The sequence below is a fragment of the Epargyreus clarus genome, unplaced genomic scaffold, assembly GCF_041222505.1.
Source record: "Epargyreus clarus isolate Ecla_fem2 unplaced genomic scaffold, WU_Ecla_fem_2.2 ptg000004l, whole genome shotgun sequence".
NCBI lineage: Eukaryota > Metazoa > Arthropoda > Insecta > Lepidoptera > Hesperiidae > Epargyreus > Epargyreus clarus.
Window position 1 is genome coordinate 15,401,713 of NW_027332212.1, and position 26,377 is coordinate 15,428,089.

The window sequence follows — 26,377 nt, forward strand, 5'->3', positions numbered from 1 at the left end:
CTTAAGGTGCGTTATTACCTTTTGAATTTTTAATGGTAGTGGTGCTACTGCTAACTGTTTTTTCGGATGAGTTCCTCCTCACGCTCGATGTAACGGTCGTCACTTCCTCTTCCTCTGCAAACGAAAGGAGAGATATAGCGATACGAGTCGAGTGCCCGCTACAAGAACGTTAACACTAATAGGGAACACTTCGAAAACAGCAAGACAACACGATGATACTTAGAAGCTATTAGTCAAAATAACACGGTTACGGGGCGCGGTGAGATGAAATCGGAGGTTACGACATAGGTATATACATCGACGGGGATGACGCCGGGGCGGGGGCATGCGGCGCGACACAAGCGGCAGGCAGCCCACACACACACGACTCACGCGCGTCTCGCTCGTCTCCCGCTTCTAACTAGTGGAATGTGCGCTACGAGAGCGCCGACACGAGGTCCTCGAATGCGTCGTCCGCGTTGCTCTCGTCCAGGAACTGCAGCTCCGCCACCGTCGGCATCGTGCGGCTGCGGCCCAGCGCGAACGACTGCGGCGGCTGCGGCCGCGCGCGCGCCCGCCCGCCCGGTGCCAGCGCCGGCGAGCGCGTCGGCGACGCCTGCCCGGAGAAGTATGCCTCCACCGTTCGCTGCTTCTCGGGTAGCTCCTCGCGCGCGATGCCGCCCTCGAACAGTTTCGGCACCGTCAGCAGGTGCATCGACTTGGTCCGCGCGACGACCTTCCGGGGCGACGCCGGCTTCGGGGCGAACTCGGCGAGGCGGTGCCACGAGCCGGAGCGGGCCAGCGGCGCCGCGGGGCTGGAGCCGCGGCTGGCGGGCGACTCGCTCGAGAACACGGACTCGCGGGAGGCGGCGAGCGCGGGGCTGCGCGGGCCGCCCGGGGACGTCGGACGGAGCGGTGAGGGGCCGTGCGGGGGGGTGTGGCCGTTCTGGACGGGGTGGGGGGCCGCGAGCCGTACCTGGGTCCTCGCGGCCTCCCGCTTCCTGCGTTCCGTCTGGGCGACGTGTTCGCGCTTGGGCGAGGAGACCTTGTCGAGCACGCCGCGCAGGCTGTCGGCGGCGCCGCGCGTGCGCACGCCCGCCGTGATGGTGGCGGCGCCGCGCACGGGCCCGCGCATCACGCGCGTCACCACGCTGCCGTGCTCCGTGGCCGCACCCTCGTCCGCGCCGGGGCCGTGCGGGGCGTCCCCGTTTTGATACGACACGGGCAGTTTCGATTTGGAGGGACTGGCGGGTGCGGTGTGCCTCGTCGGTGAGGTTGCGTACTCGTACGAGTTGTTCTCGTTGAGGACCACGTCCGGGAGGTAGTCCACCTTGTGAGCCTTCGCCTTCTCGATGTCGGGAGTCTGCTGAAGGGGTACGAACGTGGACGTGACGTTGGCGGGTGTGTAATCGACGATCGTGTACGTGGGTGGGGCGGGTGGCGCCAGCGGCTTGCGATCTGATATCTCGTGATATCCGTTCGTCATCGGTGCCCGACGGTTTTTCTCCCTAATTTGTTTTTCATAAAATTCGATTTGTAACCTTTGAGCGTCCACCTTAGGTGGGAACGGTTCGGGACTGCGTAGTGTCTTAGAATCGTCGATTTTCATCACAAGTTCCGGAGCGGCTAGATCCTTCTGGCTAGGTATCGCTTTGATAGGGTAGTTCTGAACTTGCGGGGGCGCGTGAGTCGGAGGCGTGGGTGGATGATAGTTATACATCCTTGGAAGTGGTGCCGCTTGAGGTTCGATGTTATCGTTTTCAAACTTGGATGCCGTCGTTCCGACAGATTTTTTCAATTTATCGTTATCCGATGCCCACGGCACGCTCGGTGCGGGAGGGCTCGGGACGAAAGATTTAGGTGCCACTGGGAATACCAGCGGATTTTCTGCCGTCGGAGAAATTGGGTTACTAGTAGAAGGAGGGCTCCAAATATTAATGGGGGCTGAAGTAGGAGACATAATCTTTTTGGGTGGTTTAAATGCCGACATCGGTGCGTGGGAGAATTGATTAACAGGGATTGGTTTTGCTACAAAAGGTTTGACTATAACCGGTTTTGTTGGCGACTGCGGTATGATCGGAGGAGGTGGAGGTTGACTCGAGATCGGTGGCATCATATTTGGTTGATGATTATTTGTAACCACCGGTGGTACGATATTAGACTGTTGGTGATTAATCGGTGGTGGCACTGCTGGTGGTGCAGGCAGATTGTTTACAACTGGAGGTACAGCTGGTTTCGGGAGCTGTCTCGCTGGCAATTGTGCTGGTGGTAAAACTTGAGATCGTAAAGATTCTCTACGTTGAGATATCCAAGGAGGCTTTACAACTTCCGGAGTATTATCAGCCATAAACTTTCTTGGACGGGCCGCTGCAGGATTGTCGTCGGACATTTGCCAAAAACGTTTCGCGGAAGATGCACTAGAAGATCTGCTATGTTCATCACGATCACGATTTTCAAACGCATTTTTAATATTACCAAATCTGTTGCTCCAATTGGCCTGCACGTTATTAGCCGGGCTTCGACTATTACTTTCATTCTTTTGCATGAAGGCTAAAAATTTTCTATCGTTTTCAGTTTGCGGCTTAAATTCAGGCACTATAGGGCCACCTCGTCGAGCTTCTTCATCTGTATCGCTGTCCACTCGGTATGTACCAAGAGAACGACCAAAATCTATTGTGTTCGCTCGTTTCATGCGCGCACGTTTATTAGCGCTAAATCTATTTAGTGGTTTAGATGCTTCTTCTGCTGGAGGCGGTGCCGCGAAATTGTAAGTCGGGGGCGGGGGTCGATACAGTGTCCGCTTGGCATCTTCGGCGGCTTGTTTATTCTGTATCGTGAGCGTGGGTCGGTTTATTGGCGCACGTTTTAGCGGTGCTTCCTTCTCTACTTTTGCGTCAAATTTATTGGCTATTGCAGCAATCCCACGTCTCGATTCAGAATGCCAGCGTTCTGTCGCGCTACGGGTAGGTTCCGGCGGCGGGGCGTCGGCGATCGAGTGTCTAAAGAACTCAGGCTTTTTCGGTGCCGGCGCCCGTCGCTCCACGACCCGTGCGTCCCTATTCACTTGTGGAGTCACCTCGTAGCTGACCGAATGGGCGACGGGTGGAGGCTTCTGCCGTGCCGCTATTGCGTCATGGAAGCTGACCTGCTCGTCGATGCTGTCTTTTCTCTCGGGCGTCGACGGCTCCTCCGCGCTAGGTACCGTCGACGTATTGGAAGCCGTACCGGACGACGGCGCCAGCGCCCGTAGCGACTCGACGGGCTCGGCGCCTAAAGCTAAGTGATCTCTATCTACCAGTCGCCGGGCCTCCTCGAGTTCCTCGTGGGTAACGCCGACGGTGTGGCGCGCCGCCCGGCTGCGGCGGCGCGGCTTTCTCTTGCAGCCGTCGAGGCGGTCGGCGGCGTCGAGCGCGTCCTCGAGGCGGTCGGCGAGCGTGAGCAGCGCGCGCGCCTGCGGGTGCGCGGTGGGCGGCGCCAGCGCCTGGCGCAGGCGCCCGAGCGAGCGACGCACGTCGGCCACTACGTCGTGCGAGGCGGCGCCCAGGCCGGCCAGCAGCCGCTCGCCGCCGCCGTGCAGCAGGCCCTGCAGCAGCGGGAGGAGGAGGGACTCACCGCGTTCGCCGGCCGCCGCGTCGTCCGCCTCGCCGCCCTCGCCGGCCGCCGCCAGTGCGTCCGTCACCGCGCTCGCGCACGCTAAAACGTTTTATTACATTCCCTTATAGTTACAATTGAAAAAGCATGTAAGTACATTTTATTACTAAATTCTAACTACTACTAGTTTCATTTGATTTACAGCGGTTAAATTTATATTTTTGTTAATTCATATTTTTAATACAGGTAAGTAGCTCACCTTCTTGTTCAGCCATTAGTGTGCGGATGCGTGCGCGCAGCCGACGACGTTGCTCGTAATCAGTACACTCGTCCAACTGAAATGCACATATTTTCAAAATCAGATTTATCAAAATATTTTAGTAATACCTACGAAAAGTAAAGCAAGTTATAAACTTAATATTCTCAATACCCCTTGATATCTAAACTAGATTAAGATTTCAGTCTAATAGGTACTAAAACTTACGCGCACGGCTTCAAGCATGATTTTTATTATCTTACGATTAGAATAATTTCAAAAGTGTGTTAACGTATTGCCTGCGCTTTCGCTTGTGCGTACATTGACCATTGAATAGTTCGACACACACTATTTATATATACCCTCTCCATGCAACTATGAATAGCAAACTACACGCAATATTAGGCTTTAAATGGCCGTAACACGGAAGATTTTTGCATATTATAGTAAGTATTCGTAAAAGTGCAGTTACCGCAAAAGTCGAATTTAATACTATTCGTGGTACAGAGAGAAGCCACATTTGCGTGGTTTCGGTGTATATTGCTAATCCCATTGTCCAGCCGCCCACCGGAAACGGTCAACACCGGAACTAATGGTCTCTATTTGGCTATTTTGCATTTATATGTGTAACGCTGAGCACGCAAACGTTATTCAGCACTTCATCTCACAAAATAATGAAGATTTACTAAACTTTCTACTATCGCAGTAATCAACGCTCGTCGTGTTTAAATCATTTAATTAGTGTTAATTTCTGTACGTCTTCCAGAGCTGAGGTCGTTGTCCTGTAGCTATGACTCTTACGTTGTAAGTAAGATTGATGATGATGATAAATAGGATAGCAGTTTATCATTTAAAATGTATCTTAAAGAATTTTCGTCGATTTTATTTACACTTACCATTGTATAGAAAATAAAAAATAAGTAACATTAATATAATTTTTCTATGTAAGTACATATTATGTATTAACGCCATTAGTATTTAAAGCCAAGTGTGCGAGTGTCACGTTTTATTCTCGGGTTGAGATAATCTCGAAGGACCGCTGGCCCTAAGCCCGCTTCTCACGCCATATCCCGCTTCCCACGTTGGTGCAAGATGTAAACTCTTGACATGTTATGTTTATTAATGAATAATAATTTTGTATGGGACCATTTTCATTTAAGGCGGCTTCAGTTAATCTAGGAATTGCGTTTGCGAAAAGACACAATGACGATACTACAATACTTCGATACAATGATAAGAAACATTAAGTTACAAGTGTTGTGAGAAGACCCGCGTGGCGGAGCGGTCACGATCATAGCGGTCTGACGCGCAAAGAGTTTCGGGTTCGATCCCCGGCCAGACAGATTTCTGAGTGATGAATTTAGATTAGATTTAGATATCTGTTCTTGGTCTGGGTGTTTGTGTATTCGTCTTTGTGTGTGTCCGCACCACCTACGATACAGGGACTCCTATTGTGAGGCTGTGAGTGTGGAAAGCGTTTTTTACGTAAATCGGTGTCTTATAGCCGCTTGAACCTCACCCGCGGGTAAGCTGGTGCGATTTGTCGCGCTGCAGGTTCTGTACATTAGGCACGTACGCGACTCTTACTATACTAGGCCTCATCGTGCCTCGTCGTTCGCATTTCACCCGCAGCATTTGTTTTTCTTTTTTTTACTTGGAAATATTAGTTCTCTTTGGAATCATGATTATTGTTATGAAATTATTACTTTCCTAAAGCTAAACATAGGTCTCTAACCTCTTAAAATAAATAATTAGAATACTTAAAATGATTTAGGCCTGTTGTCCAGCACGCTTATTAAATTTCTTTTATCTTTATGGGAAATCAGCAATCTAATAAATTAAATGGATTTCATTAAAATCAGGCTTCTGGGCAGAGTTTAAAAAGTTCACATTTTATAAATACAAACAAACAGATATATATTTTTTTGTACTAGTAACATTATTGCATAGAAGTAGTTCCCAAGCGACACACGGCCGGTACAGCCAGCGACCATCCGCTTTACATGCGGGGAAGGATGCCATACGACATACGAGTATAACGAGTTAGTTCAGTATGGAGCGGAGATATCACATCACAACATTTATCTTGTAGTGTTTTAGAAATCTTGTTACTTTTCTTCTTTGCAACTTTTTCGCATGCCTGTCAAATTTGGTAAGAAATGAAGTTGAACTGTCGTATTATTTAAAAAAAAAAATCTAAGGACACCTTTGGCGTGTGTATATAATACTAGTAAGAAGTATAAGAAGTAGGCGCATAGGTTTCCTTAAGGCATTTTGTTACCGTTAGCACCGTAACAAGCATATTTAATTTCTAATACGCACATAACTTTGAAAAATCGAAAGTAAATGCCTAGGATTCGAACCTCGATTGTGAGAATAAGGATTAACTGTCACTGCTTAATAATGTCTACAATTAATAAGTACGAGTATTTCTATTTCGAGATATCCGTTAGTTCTTAAAGGCTCCGCCGTCTCGTTTGCAATAAAATAAACTGGTACCTTACATAAAACATGCAGAAAAATATTGCTTGGTACATTAATTAAAATGAATGTATTGATCTTGGGTACTCATGTCACAAGTGGGCAGAGAGGCCGTGACTGGCGTGTTGTGTACATCCGCCGAAAGTGAGAGTGTTGTGGCCTCAGCTTTCTTTGACACTTGTGAAGCTTCCGTGACGGCCACCGCCGGGATTACGCGATATGATGAATCACGTTCAATGTTGTGAAATACTCGTATGTATGTACCTATGCATGTGCAATTAACGTCTTTAAACTTTCAATCGATACGGTTAGAATTGACATTAGGTACATATTGATAACGTTTAGTCATGGTGATAGTATACAGTTACTATTACCGTGGTTTAGTAAAAGACATCAATGGAGATAATTTTGTTTCATACACAAGTCTCTTGATAGAGATTTTTTTAACCGACTTATAAATTAGGTATTAGACTTACAAGTTAGGAGGTATTTTTTGCCGTTTGAATATATAAAGGTATGCATGTGATTTATTTTCTTGATTTTGGCTGTTCCTTTGAATTAACTGTAGCCAGCTAAAGATATTGAAGTGTGCAGTACCTTTTTATCCACAAACATTAAATGGTTACTGTTGTAACTGCACAGTTGTTATATCAGCAAAATTGGTCTGCTGTTATATTGTAATTTTCTTGTAACCCAGATACCAATATTACGGTATAGTTTTCTATGTCATGCAAAAGTTTCAATAATAAATAATGATAAATAGTGGTAATGATGCGCGACTCACGAGTTTCCGCAGCACTCGCTCGTCCCAGCACTGCTCGATGTCCAGCTCCTCAACGCGGTGGCTGCTGCTCACCTTACCACCGCTGCTCTGGACTGTCTCCTGCACGACAATCATAAAACATATGTTATTACAAATAATACATAGTTTCAAAGGCATTTTATATGGAGCTACACCTTCTGGCACCTATAATTTTGAGACTGAATAGTATTTTACGAAGAATTAAGTCTATTATACTTTACGGTCATGAGTTCCAGAAGGTATACTTAATACCTCGATATTATCATAACTTTCAGGTGGACATTTTCTAAGAAATCTATACAATTTTATTTAAAATGTGAAGCTCGCAAACTACTGCATCGCAGGAGCTAACGGTATTAATAGAACGCATTTTTGTAGAGTGGCAATACATAAATTTAGACGAATGCAGCCGCGAGCAAGACGAGTAGTTTAAGTGTTGGCGGACGCGCGCCCATCATTCATGGATTTTTTTAGCTCACACCTTGATGGTGGAAAGTTTTTGAAGTTAACTAAAATATCAAGCCTATAAAAATTGTTAAACTTATGGCTCAAGCAATTATTTAAACTACCAGCACAGCGCGATATCTGACACATAAAAATAACGTGAATACAATAATAGAATACTGAAACATACACCACTATTTTATAGTTTACACAAATGTGAGATATGCCTCTCCTTTGTACTCCTCTTAACAAATTTCTAGCTACGTCCATTTGTGAAATATTGCTAAATATCATAAATTTTCTAACGACTATAGGTTTCATTTTGTACGCGATAATATTGAATTTAATGTTCGCGTGTGGTTCTGCTTCTAATCTGTAGGTGCCTCCGTTAATGAATATAGATCACGCAGAAAATAAAAAGCTAGTGTGAACGTTCTAAACAGTGCGTAAGAATATAGACTTACGTAATAACATTAAAAGCAAAATTTATTACAGACCAGCCGCAGTCGTTACGAAAAATAGCATGTTGGTATTTTTCTTGCAAATAATACCGTACTATCACCATTCATTTGCGAAAATTAGGTGAAGTATACCCCGACATGTTTTCGTTGACAGATGTATAATATCTGCACGTTTATTATTAGAGATCGTAGTGGAAAAGACCTTGCAGCGGTGAATCGAGGCCGCCCTTCAGACGGACAGCAGTTTTATTTTTGACATAAGTATCGGTTGATGAGTGAATCGTATTTAACTACTTCATTTCATTTTTCGAAGTAACAAGAATCCGTTTTCTATTAATTAAAATGTGTTCTTTATTCTCTTTTAATAATCTCAATGAGGTGATTATGTTTTTAAGACTATAGTTCGGCTATTTTAAGTATGTGTTATATTTAATGTCTCGTGTGGAAATATTCACTTTCTGAGGCACGCCAAGGTATCTTATAGAGCCATTAATTTCTTTAAATGCCACAGAAATCGTCGAAGGAATAACATAAATGAAATAACATGCCGCGTTAGCTGAACACAGGCAATTAATGAAATAGCGCTGCCAACGTGAGAAGATACTCTACCACTTGCACACACATTGATGCATGACTCACAATGTCAAGCATCATTTAGCATATGCGTTGAGAGAAATGCATATAAAACAGAAAATTAAAAATCTTAGTGTTTGTCCTATCCTATTAGTATAATATATCTATGGTTTGTACATAGAAGTTGTGCAGTATAAGTAGTTGTCACGTGGCAGTACATGCCACTTTCGCGTTGACTCTAATATGTTTGTGGGTGTGGGATTAATATGGACTGAAGTGTCGCTGAACAGTTAATTTCGGATTTTTGACATTAGCCTGAAGTCTAGAAAGCCTTGAAATACTCAATAACGCTAGCAAACCTGAAGACGACCATAAGTTGGTACATAATCTTAATTGAGAGGACTATTTCACGAAAATACTTTTTGTTAAAAGTATCTATACTGCAAGACTAGAGATCTTTACGAGAGTAAATCTATTCGAAATCTCTTTCTAAATTTTATATGGTCTCGATCTGTAAGTAGATAAAATGTAACACCGAAACATAATTTCATATGTTTCTGCACTGCGAGCCTGTGGGCGGGCATCATCAAAACACTTTAAAAACGTTTGCACCACTGACCTTCAAACCGATAAAATACTACACTTGTAGTAAAATGCTAATACTTTCACGAATTAATTCAGACACTCGTAAATGTATTCTTGCTCTTGCGCCTATTTGATTCAGAATTTGAGGTGTGGTAAAAATGATCAGTATTTCATTGCTGCACAAAAAAGAGCAATACTAATACACTAAGTGAAATGTTATTGTTGTTAATATGACTATTTTGCATATTATCTCTGAAGTAACTCTTCCTTACGAGAATCAATAATAGTATGACAGTAACCGCACGCCTTAAAGTAATAAAACACAAAAAAATTTAGCAACACAATATACTTTAAAGCCTGGATATTTAACAGTTTGGTTATTTGAGTTCTCCAGCTTGAGTGCCGCTAAGGTCACTTGGCAAGCGTTTGTCAAGTGGGCAAACGTAAAATAAATAAACTTTTCTACTTTTACATTGAGCAAGAATGAATCCGACGGCGCGGCACGTCCGGAATGCCTCGCGCGCCCGTAGGAGCTGAAGCCCGTGGAATGAGAACCTAATTCGGTTTGGTATTCCGGTGTTTTTTGAGTTTTATTCACATTCCATTCCTAACTTATTTTATGAGCATTCCGTGGGCCAATGGCTACGAAAATGATTGGATGGGAAGCAGGATTTATTAAGATTCTAGCCATTTACGAACGAAAACAGCGTCTAGTACTCAATACCAACTATGTTAACAAGTAAGTTTGTATTATAACATGCTTCAAATTCGAATACATTCAAACATTGCTGCGAGACAGAAATAAGTCTGGCAGTTGAAGAGTGTACACTTTTAGATGCTGTTGCTATTTTGTATCGAAATATAGGTATGCATTTTGCAGATGTGTGAATATTTCATTAAATAGCTGCCATACAATTACTCGTACCATACAGTGTAATAGCACAATGAAATCTCTTATTATACATAGATTGCAAACGCTATTTAGGTAAAACGATCATCAGGTTTATGATATTTTTAAAAATGATTCAATCACGTTTGGCGGTAACAAGCGGGAGTGATTAATTGTCTTGGCACATGTCAAACCTTCAATCTGCCATAGATATAAGATTTATTGTATACATTTCTGAAGTTCAAAATTTATTTATATTGTTACAATAATAACAAAATGTGATCATAGTTGTGTATATTAGAAGCATTGCAAGGCAATTTAATAAAATAGTTTTAAAATGAAATAATATTTAAATCATTATTTGTGCCGCTTACCTACCTACTATCAGGAGATCGGTCAAGACTTTAATATGAATTAGTGCTGATACAGTATCATTATTATTACCTAATAGTGCAGATTTTTGGTCTGAACTTATTTAAAAAAAGAAGCAGATAATACCTAACAGTATTATTAACAGTTAAGTTTTTGTTTGTTTTCCACAAAAATCACAGCCGGTATTCCAAGTCAGTCAGTATTTATGTCGTGCCGCGGAAGCTGGCTATTCCACTTCTCGGAAATACGGTGAATCAGGGAAGCCAGTAGTTTTGTTGCAGCAAAGGGCACGTTTCCAAATCCGCACAAAGACAGAATGTCTCGGAGTCAAAACAAACAAAAGCCGCGCATCCGCTCGTAGAGCTATGTTTGGAAATATCATTGGAATTATTTGTAGCGTTGAAGAATCACAGGAATGTTGTGGAATTAAACAACAGTGTTCGTTGCGGGTTTGCGTACAGATTAATAAAAGATCCAATAAACACGAGATAACAAAAGATTTCTTATTTTGAATCACATCGAAATTTTCTTAGTTTAATGAATTGAATGTCATAGAGTTTCCCTACTCAAATTTACTTTCTAAATTATTATCGGAATGCCAAAATGTAATTATGCAATTTTAAATGAAAATGAACTCACAAAGATTAATTTTACTTTTAAAAATGATCCTCAATTGCATAAGCTGTAAGAGTTGGTAGGAAGTTTTGCAGTGCCACAATGATAAATCAAAAACTTTTACAGCAGTGTTTTAACTGTTAGACATATTTTTTAAAGTATATGGTGGAACACATTTACGAATACCGTGCGTTCCAACTTAACTATACGTGAAGTAACTCATCTATGATCAACATTATCTAGGATATTCGGATTTTGCAACATATATTCATCGGCAGTATATCTTAACATTAGATGAATTGCTCGTTTACTAGCTTCACACAAAAGAACGCCTCTCTGTATTTCGTAATTTATAATTTACGTGTTCGCAAGTTCTGCAGCTATTTCTGAGTTAATAGCCCCAAGTTTATGGCGTTGCAAGATGTTTCCTTGATATCTCTAAATTGGATCCAGATATTTCTAACGGATTATGACGAAATATTTCTGACATTAGAAATGAAATAATTTAAACAAAATTCCGCTAGCCAGGAAGCATGATCTCAGACAAATCTAATTTAATGTTTGCTAACGTAAACATGTTTAGTTAGTTTCTCTGGCGTTTGTTTATGAACAAAGCTGAAGACTGGGTTGATTACGCTGTAGTCTTATGTCATCACGGCACGTCTCTATTACTGTAGAGTCAAGTTCATTAACTTCGTTAACATTAATTGCTTACTCATATTCAGCATCTGTTACCAACGGCGCGATGTCTACGGGCTTACGGACTGTATATATACATATAACTTATGTATGTATTAAGATGGTACATCAATGGTTTTACTTATTACACGTAAAATTCATAATTTCAGGTACTTTTTTAAAATGTGTCCGTCTATTTACCCAATAAAAGACCAACGTTGGCTGATTGATGCATGTATAAACCAGTGAGATACGTTAAAATTTCGACAAGATTTTCTAGTAAATAAATAACTCTCTTATTTAAATTCTCAATGTTGTAATGTCTAACAACTAACGTTAGCACCATAAAAATCAACTTACAATTTTATGTGCCTACATATTATGGGTTCGTTTTTGAAACGCTTTCTTATGAAAATCTATGAGTTAAAGATCGCTACAAATAAAAAAGATAGGTATTTGAAAGTACTGTTAATGGAATGAGGAATTCACGAAATTTTCGGATATAATTAGATCGCAATACGCGAAAGTTTATATTGTATTACAGTCTTCTCCGTATCCATCAGTAGTAAACGCAGGAATGTAGAATGTAGACGTGTAACAAATTTAACATAGTTGCCGATACGCAGAACGTATTGTTTCGGTGGATCCCGGCCGTCACCTGCGATCGCGTGGGCGTTGGATTTCGGCGTGTGACGATCGATTTAACACGAATCGCATCGTAGTACTAGCAATCAATCGCCACCGACGCCACGTGAGGCCTCGTCATTCGTCAGCCACATGCCAATGACTTGCAGACAGCACGGTGTATTGTGCGCCGCAGCAGCCAATTTACGCAGTCTTGCGAAATAAGCAGTTTGAACTGGATTAGATAGATTAGACTAGAGTAACATATTTAATGTGAGAGCTACAAAAGAAATTTCACTTATTGAATTAACAAGACGATGTTAAAATTATTTAATAATGGCAGAAGATCCTTTCTAATTTCGATTAAGATTATTTGGAATGTAGGTAATTGAGACGTGAATTTGTAATAAACTTATTCTGTTTCAAGTTCGTTTTTTTATTAAAACTTGTAGAATATGTCTAGCAGTAGGGCATCTCGTGTGTTTTTCCTTTATGTGGATCTAATTGAAAATGCAAAACAATAACAAAATACTTCATTAGCGTGACACAGTGACAGCGTCAGTTAAGTGACCGGAAATAAAGCGTGTGAACTAATTTCGCTGGCGGTGTCGATTCCCTGTATTGTAGAAGATCAGTGGGCCAGATTTTTGGCAGGTCACCGGCGAGCGCGACCGGCGGACGGTAAAAATAAACGCGTGGTACAATACGCGCAGCTTTCCATATGTGTTGGCATCGTGGGCTGTTAGCCGGCGCTGCCCACCGGTGGTGTTGGTTATGGTGCTCTTATTAGTATAGAATGTTATTACGATGCGTGTTCACCACTATTATAGCTGTTCACGTGAAAATGAAATGTAAATTTAACTGTCATTATTATGGAGATTTATTTTAACAATGTAATAGAATTGCTTCTACTTAGTCTTGATATGAAAAATGCTCAAATAAAATAAGACCAAAATAGTTATAACTTATAACTCATAATTCTATAAAAATACAAAAAATGTAATCGAAAACCAATTTCCACTATAAACAAAATATATCTACGTATAAATTGGCGCGCGCAACGCGACGAACACAGTTAAAATTAGGGTTTGCTGAAAATTTGCCAAAATTTTCTATCTACACCTAAAATCATAGTAGTAGTAATATGAAAATACCGTTGTCGGGACACAAAAGATTTGAATCCATCGCACCGCACGTTAAACACTTTTGGCACTATCTTGCTCCATCTCACCGTGTAATGTTTACTGTACACACAGTAACGTGCTCTTAACTCCCCATAAATTGAAGTGTCGACAGAGATATCAAAGCAGTACATCTGTGTGGAAAGAGTCGTCTGTTTGTTCGTCGCGCCGGCGACATATGCACTTGGATCAGAGATATCTCCGCTTTCGAGTCGTTTAAGTGTAGTTTGATTCCGTGGCGTGTATTCAATTGCATGCGCTAATAATTTCAGCGACTTCTATTATAATTTATGCATAAAGACTAGAATTTAGTTTTATTTTAATTGCGTCATTTCTTTTAATAAGTTGAATATACTAGTCATGTCGTACCTACGCATTCGGGTATTGTCTCCGAGAGTTACAAGATAATCCGCGCTATCAGCGGCTGGCGGGCGGCCAGGCGCCTGGTGCCCTTTGCATTGTGTCCACCTGCCACCACCTTCGCCAGCTCTTCCGCTTCACCCAATTTACTGACTCGATTAGCTCGATGGACTATTATTCATACCTGACCGGAGCAGAATGCGTCCACTGACATCAGATTAAGTTTAGAATGCTATTGCCGGGTATCTTAATAGTTTATTAGGTGATCTAAAAGAACTAAGAGGTATCTCAAACTTAAAGCTTAATAATATGAACAGACGCAGCTTTTGGATATCATACTTTGCCAGCGTTATATGTAGATCATGACCAATGTCCATCGCAATTATTCAAAGCGTCCAAAGTATGGCCAGATGCGCTGGAGGCATATGGTTGTGAGCCATTTTGTCACCATATATGCATCATGAACGAATTAATTGCTTTTATGATCGTCTCATCGCGACCGCCCTTAACATGCGTATGTCATTCAACACATAGCGACGGACATATAAAGACCGGCTCAGCCAGTCTGCAACGCTCCTATTACAGCAGTGAATAATGCATGTTTCCGAGCAGGTGTACCGGAGCGACGCACGCGCACGCCGCACGCGCCGTTACCACAGCCAATAAAGCTTAAACAGTTGTTCACTTACATACAAAAACCTAACGACTTGCCTCCGCTGTTTTTTGCCCCGCATTCGCTCTACGATACAGTAATAACTCAGAAGAACTCTACAATCTGCATAATGTATCAATTATCGCCAGTTTTTTAATGCTACTTAATACTTTTATGGTTTGCAAACATATAATGATTGAGTATGATAGAGCTTGTCCAATATCCTGTCGGTTTTTAATGGGTTTTGTTTGTTTCGTTATGGGTAGGTTGTTACCTAAATCGTGCCAATGGTGATTTTTTGTATATAAAATGATGAAATTGATCTTACACCTAAAATATACGATATCGTGAAAACGAAAAAAAAAACGAAATACTGACTCTATAACATAATTATGTAGTGTAGTGATTGGAATAACACTTTGTAAGTAAACTGTCTCTATATAGTGCGCTACTGTAACATTGTGTAGTGAGTCGCACGTGCGGAGCGCAGCCACCGCTACGGCGGACGCATGCCAATGTGTCTTTCACTTACTCAGATGAAAAACCAGAGGCCGAGGAAATTGCACGAGTAATGGCTCTGGCCGCTCGGCCGCAAGCTGCCAGCCATTAGAATTATAACTAGACCATAAAATGTTATGAAAGAAATGTGTGGTATTTCTTATAACTGTAACACTGAGGTGTCTACCATAATAGAGATATATACAACGTATATTTCCCTAAATAATCCTCAGTTACATGTTTCAACAACTTCGTAAAATTATATTCAGGATTTCTTTAATTATTTAATTACCACAGATACTCGTAAGTTAAGGCCGCTGGCTTAAGATGTTTACTTGTCTACTTTCTACAGCTTTATTTACAAAACAACCTCAATAGGGCCTGTAATTGTCGATGGAGAGATAAAACGAATATTGGACACGGCAAAGCGGCTATTAAGGGAACAAAAACAAATATTGAATCTGGCGAAAGTGGGTAAACACCGGAAAATGTGGCCGGTACATGCGGTTATGACCACTTATAAATAGAAAATTGTGTGCTTCGTCTAATGTCTGTCATCGAGCTTACGAAAGAAAATATACATAATTATCTGAAATTTCTACGTAATGGAAGAAAAATGTTTATAAATAAACTAGTTTTGGTTTGGCCTACATTTTGAGCAAGAGATAGACTCAATTTTGTATGATGATACTGCTAGTGACCAATATACCAAAGATGACTTGTAAAGCATACTTTATTTAAGTGCTAGCTTTGCTAGACTTCAAAATTAAAGAAAAATATGCACGAAGTTTAAAGAAAATATTTTTTTAGATGTTATGGCGGTAAACTATTCTTCTCATTCTGAGCTTATGAGATTAAAGTAATGGGTTGATGACGATGTTCTAAGTTTCTGTCGCAATCGCTTTAAAGCAAAAGTACTGATCAAACTCCATTGAAAAAAGTGTTACTGAGTGATGTATTGTTAAACGATAACAATAAGTGTGGCAATTCTTCTTATTTCCTCATACGTAATGCGCCACGGCTGGCTGGCTCCGTGGCCCCGCTGGCCCCAATACACGTCTATCGGAAACAAATCCAGGGCATAGCGTTAGACATAATATACTCAATACTAAAATCTAACATGTCCTGGATATTTTGACGACCTAAGACAATTCTGACATTTCTGACCTACTTAACTTTAAGACTAGACACGAATGTACTCGTATAGTAAGACAACGTTGAAAAACAATAATAAGCACGATGTATCGAAGTTTATTTTACGCAATGTACATTTAAAAATACATTTTAAGTGCTTCGTGGAATAATTCATGGCGTTACTTTCCTGTTTTAGTGTTTTAGAGTGTTTTATATACTTTTCATTTCAAAATTTCTAGTTTTAGCTTGTTTGGTTTTTGTAAAATGCTTGTCTTGTGTTGCTGTCAATATTAGTCGATGCTTGTCTTGTAAATGTAATCTTAACATTTAATTTAAGTAATTTCTGGTAATTTCGCTTCAAAGATTTATCTAGAAAAATACTTCAAAAGACTAGTAAACAAAAAACCTGTTTTCAATAGTTTTCACCTACTTGCACTATATAAAAGTGCTATGTGATCGTAGCCCGGAAGTGGATACACGATAATGATATTAATTACATTCACAAGCGCGAACCCGCACGCCCGCTGCTCGATGCGGTGATCGCGCGACATAATTGCACCTGATTTCCTCCCATTTCGTTCAATTGGGAGTGATTTTGTAAATGTGTGTTACCGGAATACTTTTATTAATTTATAAGTGAACAAGTGTAATAATAATCTAATTAGATTTGGAATAGGTGCGACTATCTGGTAATTATAACACAGAAAGATATTACGTTAAATAACTTCTAGTATTTTTAGAAATTTTACTAATAAGTGTAGTTAGCACTGTAATGAAACACTCTACCGAAAATCAAAGTACAAACTACAAACAAGTACCTAAACAAAAGTACCTACAAACTTAGAGGCATTTTAGTGTCATATGCAATTAATGTCATGTCATATGTTACACCATGTTTTGAAAACAATGTTTTTCCATCGCGTGTTCTTTGTTTTGCACTACGCACTTGAATCGAAACGGAAAAAGAGCAACCTTGGCCTTTCGGGAGAGGAGCATCACCAAATGTGGCGTTGGAGGAAGCCGAACGTTTTGGGCGCGTAAGGTCGTTAGCTCCGCGTGCGCAGCTTGGCACCAGCCCAGCTCGCCACAACCACTTAGGGTTATGCTTTCTACGACGAACATTTTATTTCTCTAAACATTACTTTGCAACCTTCTATTACAGAGATAGCCAGAGAGGCCTTGACATTTAACTATGCTTAAAAATCATTATGTATGATTTTATTCAAGTAAAGTACTTTTGGTAGAGTTACGGTAAGTTAACTAAAGATAATAAAGCTAAATAAAATATCAATTTATGTAAGAAAGTTTTGAAGCACTTATTCCTACGCGATTTATCGATAAATAATTTCGTTATTATAAAGACTACTCATACTATAGTGTGCTGATACTTCGGGTACAATTACAGAACATTCAATAACGAAAAGGAAGTGATAATTGTAGTTCCTTATTATGAATTAGTGCTTTTAACATAAGTAGGAAAGAATTGTCTTAGCTTAATGTGGATAATCGATTCCAAAAACGACTTAATGAAAACAAACTATGGTAATCCATTGGGTATACCGCAGCTAAAAGCATAGCGTGGTCGGACGCGACAAGCGGTAGTCGGGTATTTCTGTCGACTGTCCCGTACAACAAAAATGATGATTTGCTGATTCCGAATGACGTCACTATCACGTCTAAATACGACCATTTTTTGTGAATCTTTCGTACGCATTCTTGAAGCAGGCGCTGAGAGCAACGCTTTATGCAGAAATAGACTTGCTTACCTGTTTCTGCGCTAATATTATACTGAACGCAGCTATTTCCATTTGAAGGGTAAAGAGCGCTTATTTATACATCCAGGAAGCAATAGGAATTAATGGTTGAATGTTAGCGCGGATTTGCAAAATTTTGAGCAATAATAATAGATCGCGGGATTAAATTTGAATGTAATTGCCGATTAATTAAAATGTCGCTACATGTTAAATGTTATTAAACTGGAATTTCATAGTTAATTATTGCAAAGAGGGAGTAAATATTTGAATTTCCCCACTGTTTGCTTTTCTAAGAGATAGAAGAGATAAGCAAGATGTAGAGCACCCATGTTAAGTAACAAGCTTTTAAAGAGATCAAGAGTTTAACAAAAATTTCAAAATGAATAGAGCCTTTGTAATCCAACATATATGGTCTTGTACTTATAGTGAAAACGTAAATGATTTGTTCGTTGGAATTCAGGTTTGAAGGGACTTTCTTTGAAGCGTATCTTAAACAACGGCTAGCCTCTCTCGGGCGACTCGCTAACACAATTAACTCATGCCACTTCCTCGTGGGCAAGTGTACGGCGGGCGCATCGGTGCAATTGACCCACTTCGGGTATATTTGGCACGGGTATGGGATCGAGTGGCGTATAATTAGACCAGAGTGAACGCCCTGCGCGGTTCGGGTTACGCTTGATTGACCTATGCGATAGCACAGCGGAGACGGTGGAGCGGGTTTGCCAACTACTACAACAGTTCATAACATATTTTTTGTTTGTAAGTTCATAAATGTTTATTATTTATGTATTAGAACTTGTGACACAACAGTTCTGTGTGTATAATAAAAATAGTGTTAAGTGCAGTTGTATTTTGGTTAGTACTCGTAGATTGTGAAATAACTACGAGACATTTCAACTCAGTTTTAAGGTTAGCAACAACCTGGCATAGCCTTAAGTTTGAATTTTAATGTTATTTGGATTCATTTCATATACAAGAAATGCAATGATATAGGAAAACATTTACCACTATATAGTCATACAATTACGTACTATAATATATGATAAGTTATAATATCCAAACGACTGTTACTCGTGTATCATAACCCATATTATTATAGAATTAATAGATGGTGTTGATGCAGTGGACTTAGTGAAGTGATAGTAACAATAGTAATTATTCAGTGTATTTTTATTATAAGTAAATTAAAGATATTAATGCTGAACGCGCCTCCTGCCACTCAGTTCTCGTGTCCAGTTTATTTGGCAAGTGAGACGCGATGATGTCACATTCGATCCGATCAAATAGTAAAATGTTCAATTACTTTGATCAATGTGCCAAGCAGCTAATAATTGCTATAACGTTCCTATTACAATATGGCCTAAAATTTTAATTATGAGAGACTCGTGTCGTGGTACAGTAATGGGTTGAATAATGCGACATGACTTATGACGCCTAGCAGTGCGACTTAAACTAACAGCTCTAACAGCTATTTTTTAAGTAAAGTATGTAAAGGTAAATAAACAATTGAAAAAAGATGTATATATATGGTCAGTACGGATTAAAAGCTTTGGGGTTAAAATATTAACAATTGCGCTGATTTGTCCTTGTTTATAAATGTTTATATACAGGATATTTAAGGGCAGGCGACATCCTGCAACATCTTATAATTTATCTCATTTTTTATAATATATTTCTAAAATGTTTATAATAAAATCGGCTAAAATAAAATCATTCATGAATATTTATTAGACACACTCTGAAATATTATACACTACTAAGAAACCTGACTCTACATAGCATATTCACTTAATGGATATTATGTTCGTGATCGACGTATAAATAATATAAACCAGTTAATAAAAATTACAAAAAATGTCCAGATAATATTACACACATTATAAAATAGAAGTATAAATTTATTTTAAGTAGTTGATCATAAAAGAAGTTGCAACCGATCATTCTTAATTTACCTAACACAGAAACCATAGGAAGCAAAGTGCTTGTTAACACCTAAGCTGCTGTCAGATACGAGTAGGTTGACAGATCATGACCATAGCAGAATGTAACTATTGGAATTCCTTTACAGAATGCAGCGAGGAAGACGTATATTACAAACCATACGATTTACGAAAGCCTTGATAATAGTGGTCACCTATTCTCTAGTGGCTTAAGGGGGGGCGGAAGGGGCGGTCCGCTCCCGGTCTCCGATCATGGGGGGCCACCAAACACAGTTGCTAAAAAAAGGTCGTCAGACCCAAACAATCTATAAAATGTGTATAAGTCAGCGAAAAATAACATTGGGGGCCTCCATTCAACATTCCGCCCCGGGCCTCCGAGGACCTTAGGCCGCCACTATACTTATTCAAGCAATGACATTATACCTGTACTCGAATTATACTCTTGTGCCTGATAAATATGAGTACTATTGTTCGTTGTTAAACAGCAGAGTTCCGGTTATCTCTTATTTAACTCTACCTTTAATAAAACCTATATCGAATTATTCTGCTATAACTTAAAAGTAATAACACAGTATAAGGATATATTATACTGTGGTAATAACGTAAGCAAATACTTGCATACCACCACGTACGAATGTCACTCCATTAATATTTTTATGTTATTAATTATTTATTAAACATATACAGGTACCTTGCAGTTATTGTTTTATTCTGGTTCAAAATACTTTAATTTATTTGTATAGTTTTACTCATAACTTGCATAATAGTATAAATTTCTATTAGAAATTAGAAATTCATTCATATAATGCAGTTGGTCCAGCGTACAGTTCGCGGCGCTTTTGTGTCATTGTGTCTGTCAGGTGGTGTCACACCTCAGTCGCGAGGTCGCCGCACGTAAACAATATGCACTGAATACCCGAGCGATATAAATACGGAGGATTGTGACAGGTTGACTCATCGCTTTCCAGACTTTGACCGCCGGGAACCGTGGAATTCGGTGACAATGTGACATTTCGCTGTCATTTCGGAGGATCTCTAGATAATGAACGTAATTAATGTGATATTTTTTGTATTATGATGTCTAGTGTCATTGGCATTTACGTTGCTGGAGTAAAACTCTATTTTGTTGTTTTTTCTAGCTCGGTGATAAAGCTTTTGTGCTCGATCTCTATTACAATGACATATTTTAATACCGAAACGCGTACGCGTAGGTTCTGACTTGTATAGGCGATCGAGCTGTCGAGCTCTGGTTTTGATAAGAGCCCTTGATTAAAAACTTACTAAGGGTACAGTATCTATCATAGAGTCTCACTGAGCAAAGATATTTGAAAATAGTTTAATTTTTAATTTATTAGTAGGAAAAAATAAAACGTGTTTATTATTATTTCCACATTTAATAAACTCTAATGGAAAAGAAAATTATATCGTTTAATTTAAATAACAAATAAATCAATAATGTAGAGCCAATCCTACGTAGCTTATGTAGTGTTTGAAATTTTATATCTGTCTTTATAAATTTATAGATAAGTACTTTTAATTTTAATTGCTTCACACAATACAACGACGTTAGAAACATCACTAACTAATGCATTTAATTTTAGAAAGAAGTTAATGAGTGATGCTAACGACTATCTATACGATAAAAATAAAAAAAACATGCACATGAAATATAAAATAAAAGAGTATTTCAAATCAAGAAATGTAGTTGATAGAAATTTAAAAAATAGTTAATAGCGGAGAAAAAAATTAAAAAATAATTATAGTAATACGAAAAATCATAATACAACGTGGAAAGATAAAATAAATGTATGTAATACACCAAAAGTACAGAAATACAGAAATATGCAACTTACATAAAGTTTCAAATCTTGCAACACGCAATCCTGAAAATTGAGCTTTTCACTGAAATTGTTGCGCGATTGTTATACTGAACAATTAAAAGAAAGCAAAATTTTGTTGGGATTTCACTGATTAGCTGTCAAATATTTACAAGGAGTACATTAAAAAATATACATATGTATGTATTTTAATTAAAATTTAATGTCATCGGTAGCCGCACCGTTCTGCGCGGGCCGTCGGCGCGGACTGCGCGTGCGGCGCGCTTTGACGTCACCGCACCAAATATAGTGTCGAAAGCTCCACGAGCGAATTTTCTTCTAACCCCACACAGTACTGCGCATTTAACGTCCAATATCGCGTGAATTTCTCAGTTATTTAGTTCATTTCGGGAGTGAAATGGTAACGCGGTGTTATTTTTGCCGGCGATTTTCGTTTTCCCGCGCGTGGCTTAAAACGGCAACGGTGCGGGCGCATCCACAGAGCACTTTTGTTTACTAGCCGCGCGTCCATCGTAGTGATCGGAATCGGTTCACATAAATAAATTACGATATATTCGTACATTTACGCGTTTTCGATATGTTAGACATGAGATAATAATTTTAACGGTACAATACTGTATAGTATTGCGAGTGGAAACTTCGATGTTCTATTATTATTTATTTTTGTAATACAAAGTACACCAGTAGCTTTTTACTTCGTAGACAAAAAGCTGTAATTTTCAAAAGACCCTCGACTCAATTAGCGATTATGATGATTTTGTAACAAAATTTTCAACGCTTCCTAATAGAAAATGTTTGTACATCTCATCCAATTTCTATTCCTAATGCTGATTTAATTCTAGCGTGTAAATAGAAGACGCAAGTTTGATGGATGGCGAACTTGGCATACGGTGTATTTACGGAAGACGCTCAAACTTCATATGGTCCGAAATAAATCTAATTTGTGCACGTGCTTAAGTGCTTCCACATACATGTAACATGTTGACAGGCTCCTTTATTTGTTTGTCCACTAGCGGTACTGTGGGTTTGTCTGCGATAAAGTATTTTTCGTCTCATTGTATGCATTCTCGCGATTAGAAAATAGATTTCTAGTTTAGGGATTTGCCTACAGAATACAGCTATTTTTCCCGGGAATGACATTACATATAGGTGAAAGGAGGTGTGCTAAACAGCTCTATTACGTTGTAGTGTAATTACAATAAATATATGGTGGAGTTCTATGTGTGTAAGATGGAAGAAAAATATAAAGTGCACATAAATAAGCTACCTCTGTCTTATATTTTTATTATTACATGGAATTCTTCTCTTTTCTCCATCTTGCAGTCTTGCACGCACTAGGGCGCTTTCCATAATTGCATATACATAGGTATAACCAGTAAAGCGAGTTGAATACTGATTTAAAAGTATGAAATCATGTCTAAAGAGACCAATGACCTAGAACCTGAAACATTTGATATCTTGCTAACGTTGCCAATGATTTTACACGCACCATTGGTTTTATCTGACGATCGGTTTCCAAGCAATACGTAGTTAAATTTTAAATAGATAAATCTGAGTTGTGATTCATTTCTGATATTAGCATCTGTCGGGTTCCGGGAGGCGTACCCTAGTCCTACGGGTGTCCCGTCTAGCGTAACGTGCACGGCAATATATCACGTGTGCGAAGGGCGTGGGGGCGAGAATGGCGTGAAGTCCCCGGCGGCGGCGGCGGTGGTGCCCGCCGTACGCCGGGAACCATGCCAACTTGTGCACCGCTATATAATTTTGGTCTGGACATTGACTTTCGCGCTTTCCGGTGCACGGCTGCGATGAAAAGCTGCGTTTTATTGTTTAGTTTGTTTATGCGGGTATGTTTTGTTGCGAAGTCATTGTATGACGGACATTTGTAGTATAATTAAAGATAATGAAATGCCCTGTGATTGTAGTTGTAGTTGTGTTGTAGTCACGGTTGTCTTAGACGTCTAAATGATCATTCTAAACTATAAGCTTTGCAGTAGTATATGCTGTTTTATAGAATTGACGATAAATAGATTTAGGATATTTTTGACTAATTATTAAGCAATCTTATAATTTGTAATCAGTTCTAGGACACTATTATAGGTAAGTAGTATTGTTTTAAAAATATTAATTTAGACTAATACAAAATTTAGTGTTTAGACTTTTAACTCTGTGTTCTGGTTGAGGTTTATTACAAACGCGTAAAAGTGTTAAATTCGAAAGGAATCAGCCGCTCTATTACCTAATTACACATTATATTATTTCTTAATAACAATAATAGGTGGGAGTCCCTAACTCTTAATATCACATAAACAGAACACACAGAGATATCCACCACAGTATACAATGCCATACACGCTACATATATTTCAATATATTATGCATTAATTTATTGGAGCAACGAGAAATGGAATGCGCTTCGGATATTCCTCAGTTGTGATAGAGATTTTTTTTATAATACAGGAGTAGCAGACGAGCATGCAGCCCACCGGGTGGTAAGTGGCTACTGCCGCCCATGGACATCTGTCATCAACACCCAGATAGGTTAAGATATTCCTACCTGAGCTCGGCCACAGATTTTTTTTATAATATAGGAGTAGCAGACGAGCATGCAGTCCACCTGATGGTACTTGGCTACTGCCGCCCATAGACATCTGTAGTCAACCCCACATAGGATTAGATATTCCCACCTGAGATCGGTTACAGATGCGCCGCTACCCCCGAGGACTAAGCTGGAACGCCTCGGAAAAGTATGTCTTCCTTGCCACACCCTTTAAACCACAACATAGCGCTTAATACTGCTATTATGAGGCAGAAATAGGTGTGGCGGTGGTGCCGTCGGAGTCGAACCACAGTGGGTTCTACCACCTTCAGTAGATCCGTACCTAGCAATGGGACAGCAAGTGTGACTGACCTGTTCGACGACGACCCTGCCGCCGGGGCGCTCGGTGACGTAGCCCTGCATGCCGGCCATGAGCACGGTGGCGCCGAGGAACTTGTTGAGCAGCGCGCGCGCCTCCGTGTCCGCGCTGCTGTCGCCCTCCTCGATCACTGCGGAACAGACCACTATTATAACCAACTTTACCAACTCTATCTACCATTTTAACGTCTATATGTATCATTCAATTAAATGTCTGAGACACCCCGTCTTGCGATAATGTACTTTTTAAGACTATAGTTAAAATAGGCAAATCATTTTATGGAAAAACCGGGACATCCACACAATAATAGATGAAATGCTGAGTTGAAGACTATCACACCAAAGTTTTAAATTATTTACTTACATCCACTTTTTAACCTTAAACGTAAATTTAACTTATTAATTAAGTTTTTTTTTATAAATTTCGATAACTATTTAATTTTAAGAAATATGTGATTATGGCATTTATTTGATATGTATGTAACGATTTTTAAAAGCATTTAATAAAATGTTAACAAGGAAAATGTCCCCATAACTCACCAATATCAGCGTTCTTCATTCTGGTGAGGATGTCCTGGACGCCCGTCACCTTCGTGGTGCTGTCGAGGAAGGAGCGCTCCTGGGTCCGCTTGGTCTGCATCGGACCCTGGCCCTGCACGTGCGAGTGTGTGCGGGTGGTGGTGGTGGTGGTCCGCACGCCGTCGCCCAGCTGCTCGCTCGTGGTGGTGGTCACCACGCTGTCCTCCACCGAGCCCAGGCTATGCTCGCTGTCTGTGCGAGTCAAACCTGGTTTGGAGATCGTAAAAGTTGAAAATATAATCCTATCGAATCCGTACATAATTAAATAAACTACTACAATTACTTTCTCTAGGAGTTTATAAATTAATCGTGTAATTTTTTGTTATATAAAACATATAGGTATGTTGCCTTATTCCAAAAACGAGTGAAACGAATTTGCTGGAATTTCCGCTAAATGAAATTATAAACGATTTTACAGTCAATGACAATGGCTAATAACCTAAAAATCTGTAGCGTCACAGATCAAAACAGGGATATAGTCGAAAACCACCGATTGTATCGGTTTATATGTCCAGTAGCTTGTAAGTACATATCACAGATTACTCATTTATGGTACATATATAAAAGTTACAGTATTAAAATGGTAACATAGTAGGAGGGAGAACAGACCAGCGTGCGCGGAGGAGTCGCTGGAGACGCTGTCCTTCATGGTGGCGGTGCGCAGGATCAGCCCCGCCTTCGGGTACGCGCTGCGTTCGCTCTTCGATGTTTCACCTGGACCGTTAATTATGATAAATATCTACATGTTATAAAACATCGAAAATTCCGTGTTATTAATTACATTTTTTTATTATTTTTATAGGTAGGTAGTACATTGCATCCAAAACTTATATAATTAAATATGAAACTTCACACTAATTATAGGTAGTTTAAAAACTTTAACATACCTTAGTAACACAAGATTAAAAATAAATAGTTATAATGGCTTAATAACTCACCACGAAACACAGTAACAGAGTTGAAAATTTAATAAATTATTGCAATGATTCTAATAAATTACCAAATCGCGCAATAATAAAATAAAAAAATCAAATTGAACTTAATGTATACGAAAGTGCATTACATAATGCTCAATTGACAGGATGTTGTTTGAAAGTTTGACTGATGTTACACAGTCAATCTTACGCGACTAACAATAAAGATCGCGTATGGAGTACTTGAAGAGTACTCCGGT

At 39.8% G+C, this 26,377-nt stretch overlaps 1 protein-coding gene across 4 annotated transcripts in view; it reads right to left on the reverse strand.

The window, feature by feature from the left end:
- LOC140757688 (uncharacterized) overlaps positions 1-26,377 on the reverse strand; it is a 71,524-nt gene that overhangs the window by 5,442 nt on the left and 39,705 nt on the right. For 2 of the 4 annotated variants that reach the window (XM_073093598.1, XM_073093596.1), the window contains 7 exons: positions 25,813-25,917; positions 25,165-25,410; positions 24,619-24,755; positions 7,092-7,190; positions 3,830-3,905; positions 3,592-3,672; positions 19-114 (listed from right to left, as the gene is read on the reverse strand). In XM_073093598.1, coding sequence (XP_072949699.1) covers positions 19-114; positions 3,592-3,672; positions 3,830-3,905; positions 7,092-7,190; positions 24,619-24,755; positions 25,165-25,410; positions 25,813-25,917 — 840 coding nt within the window. Of the gene's footprint in view, positions 1-18; positions 115-372; positions 2,103-2,198; positions 3,673-3,829; positions 3,906-7,091; positions 7,191-24,618; positions 24,756-25,164; positions 25,411-25,812; positions 25,918-26,377 lie in introns of those variants that run through there. The other 2 variants (XM_073093599.1, XM_073093597.1) reach the window with 2 other exon arrangements.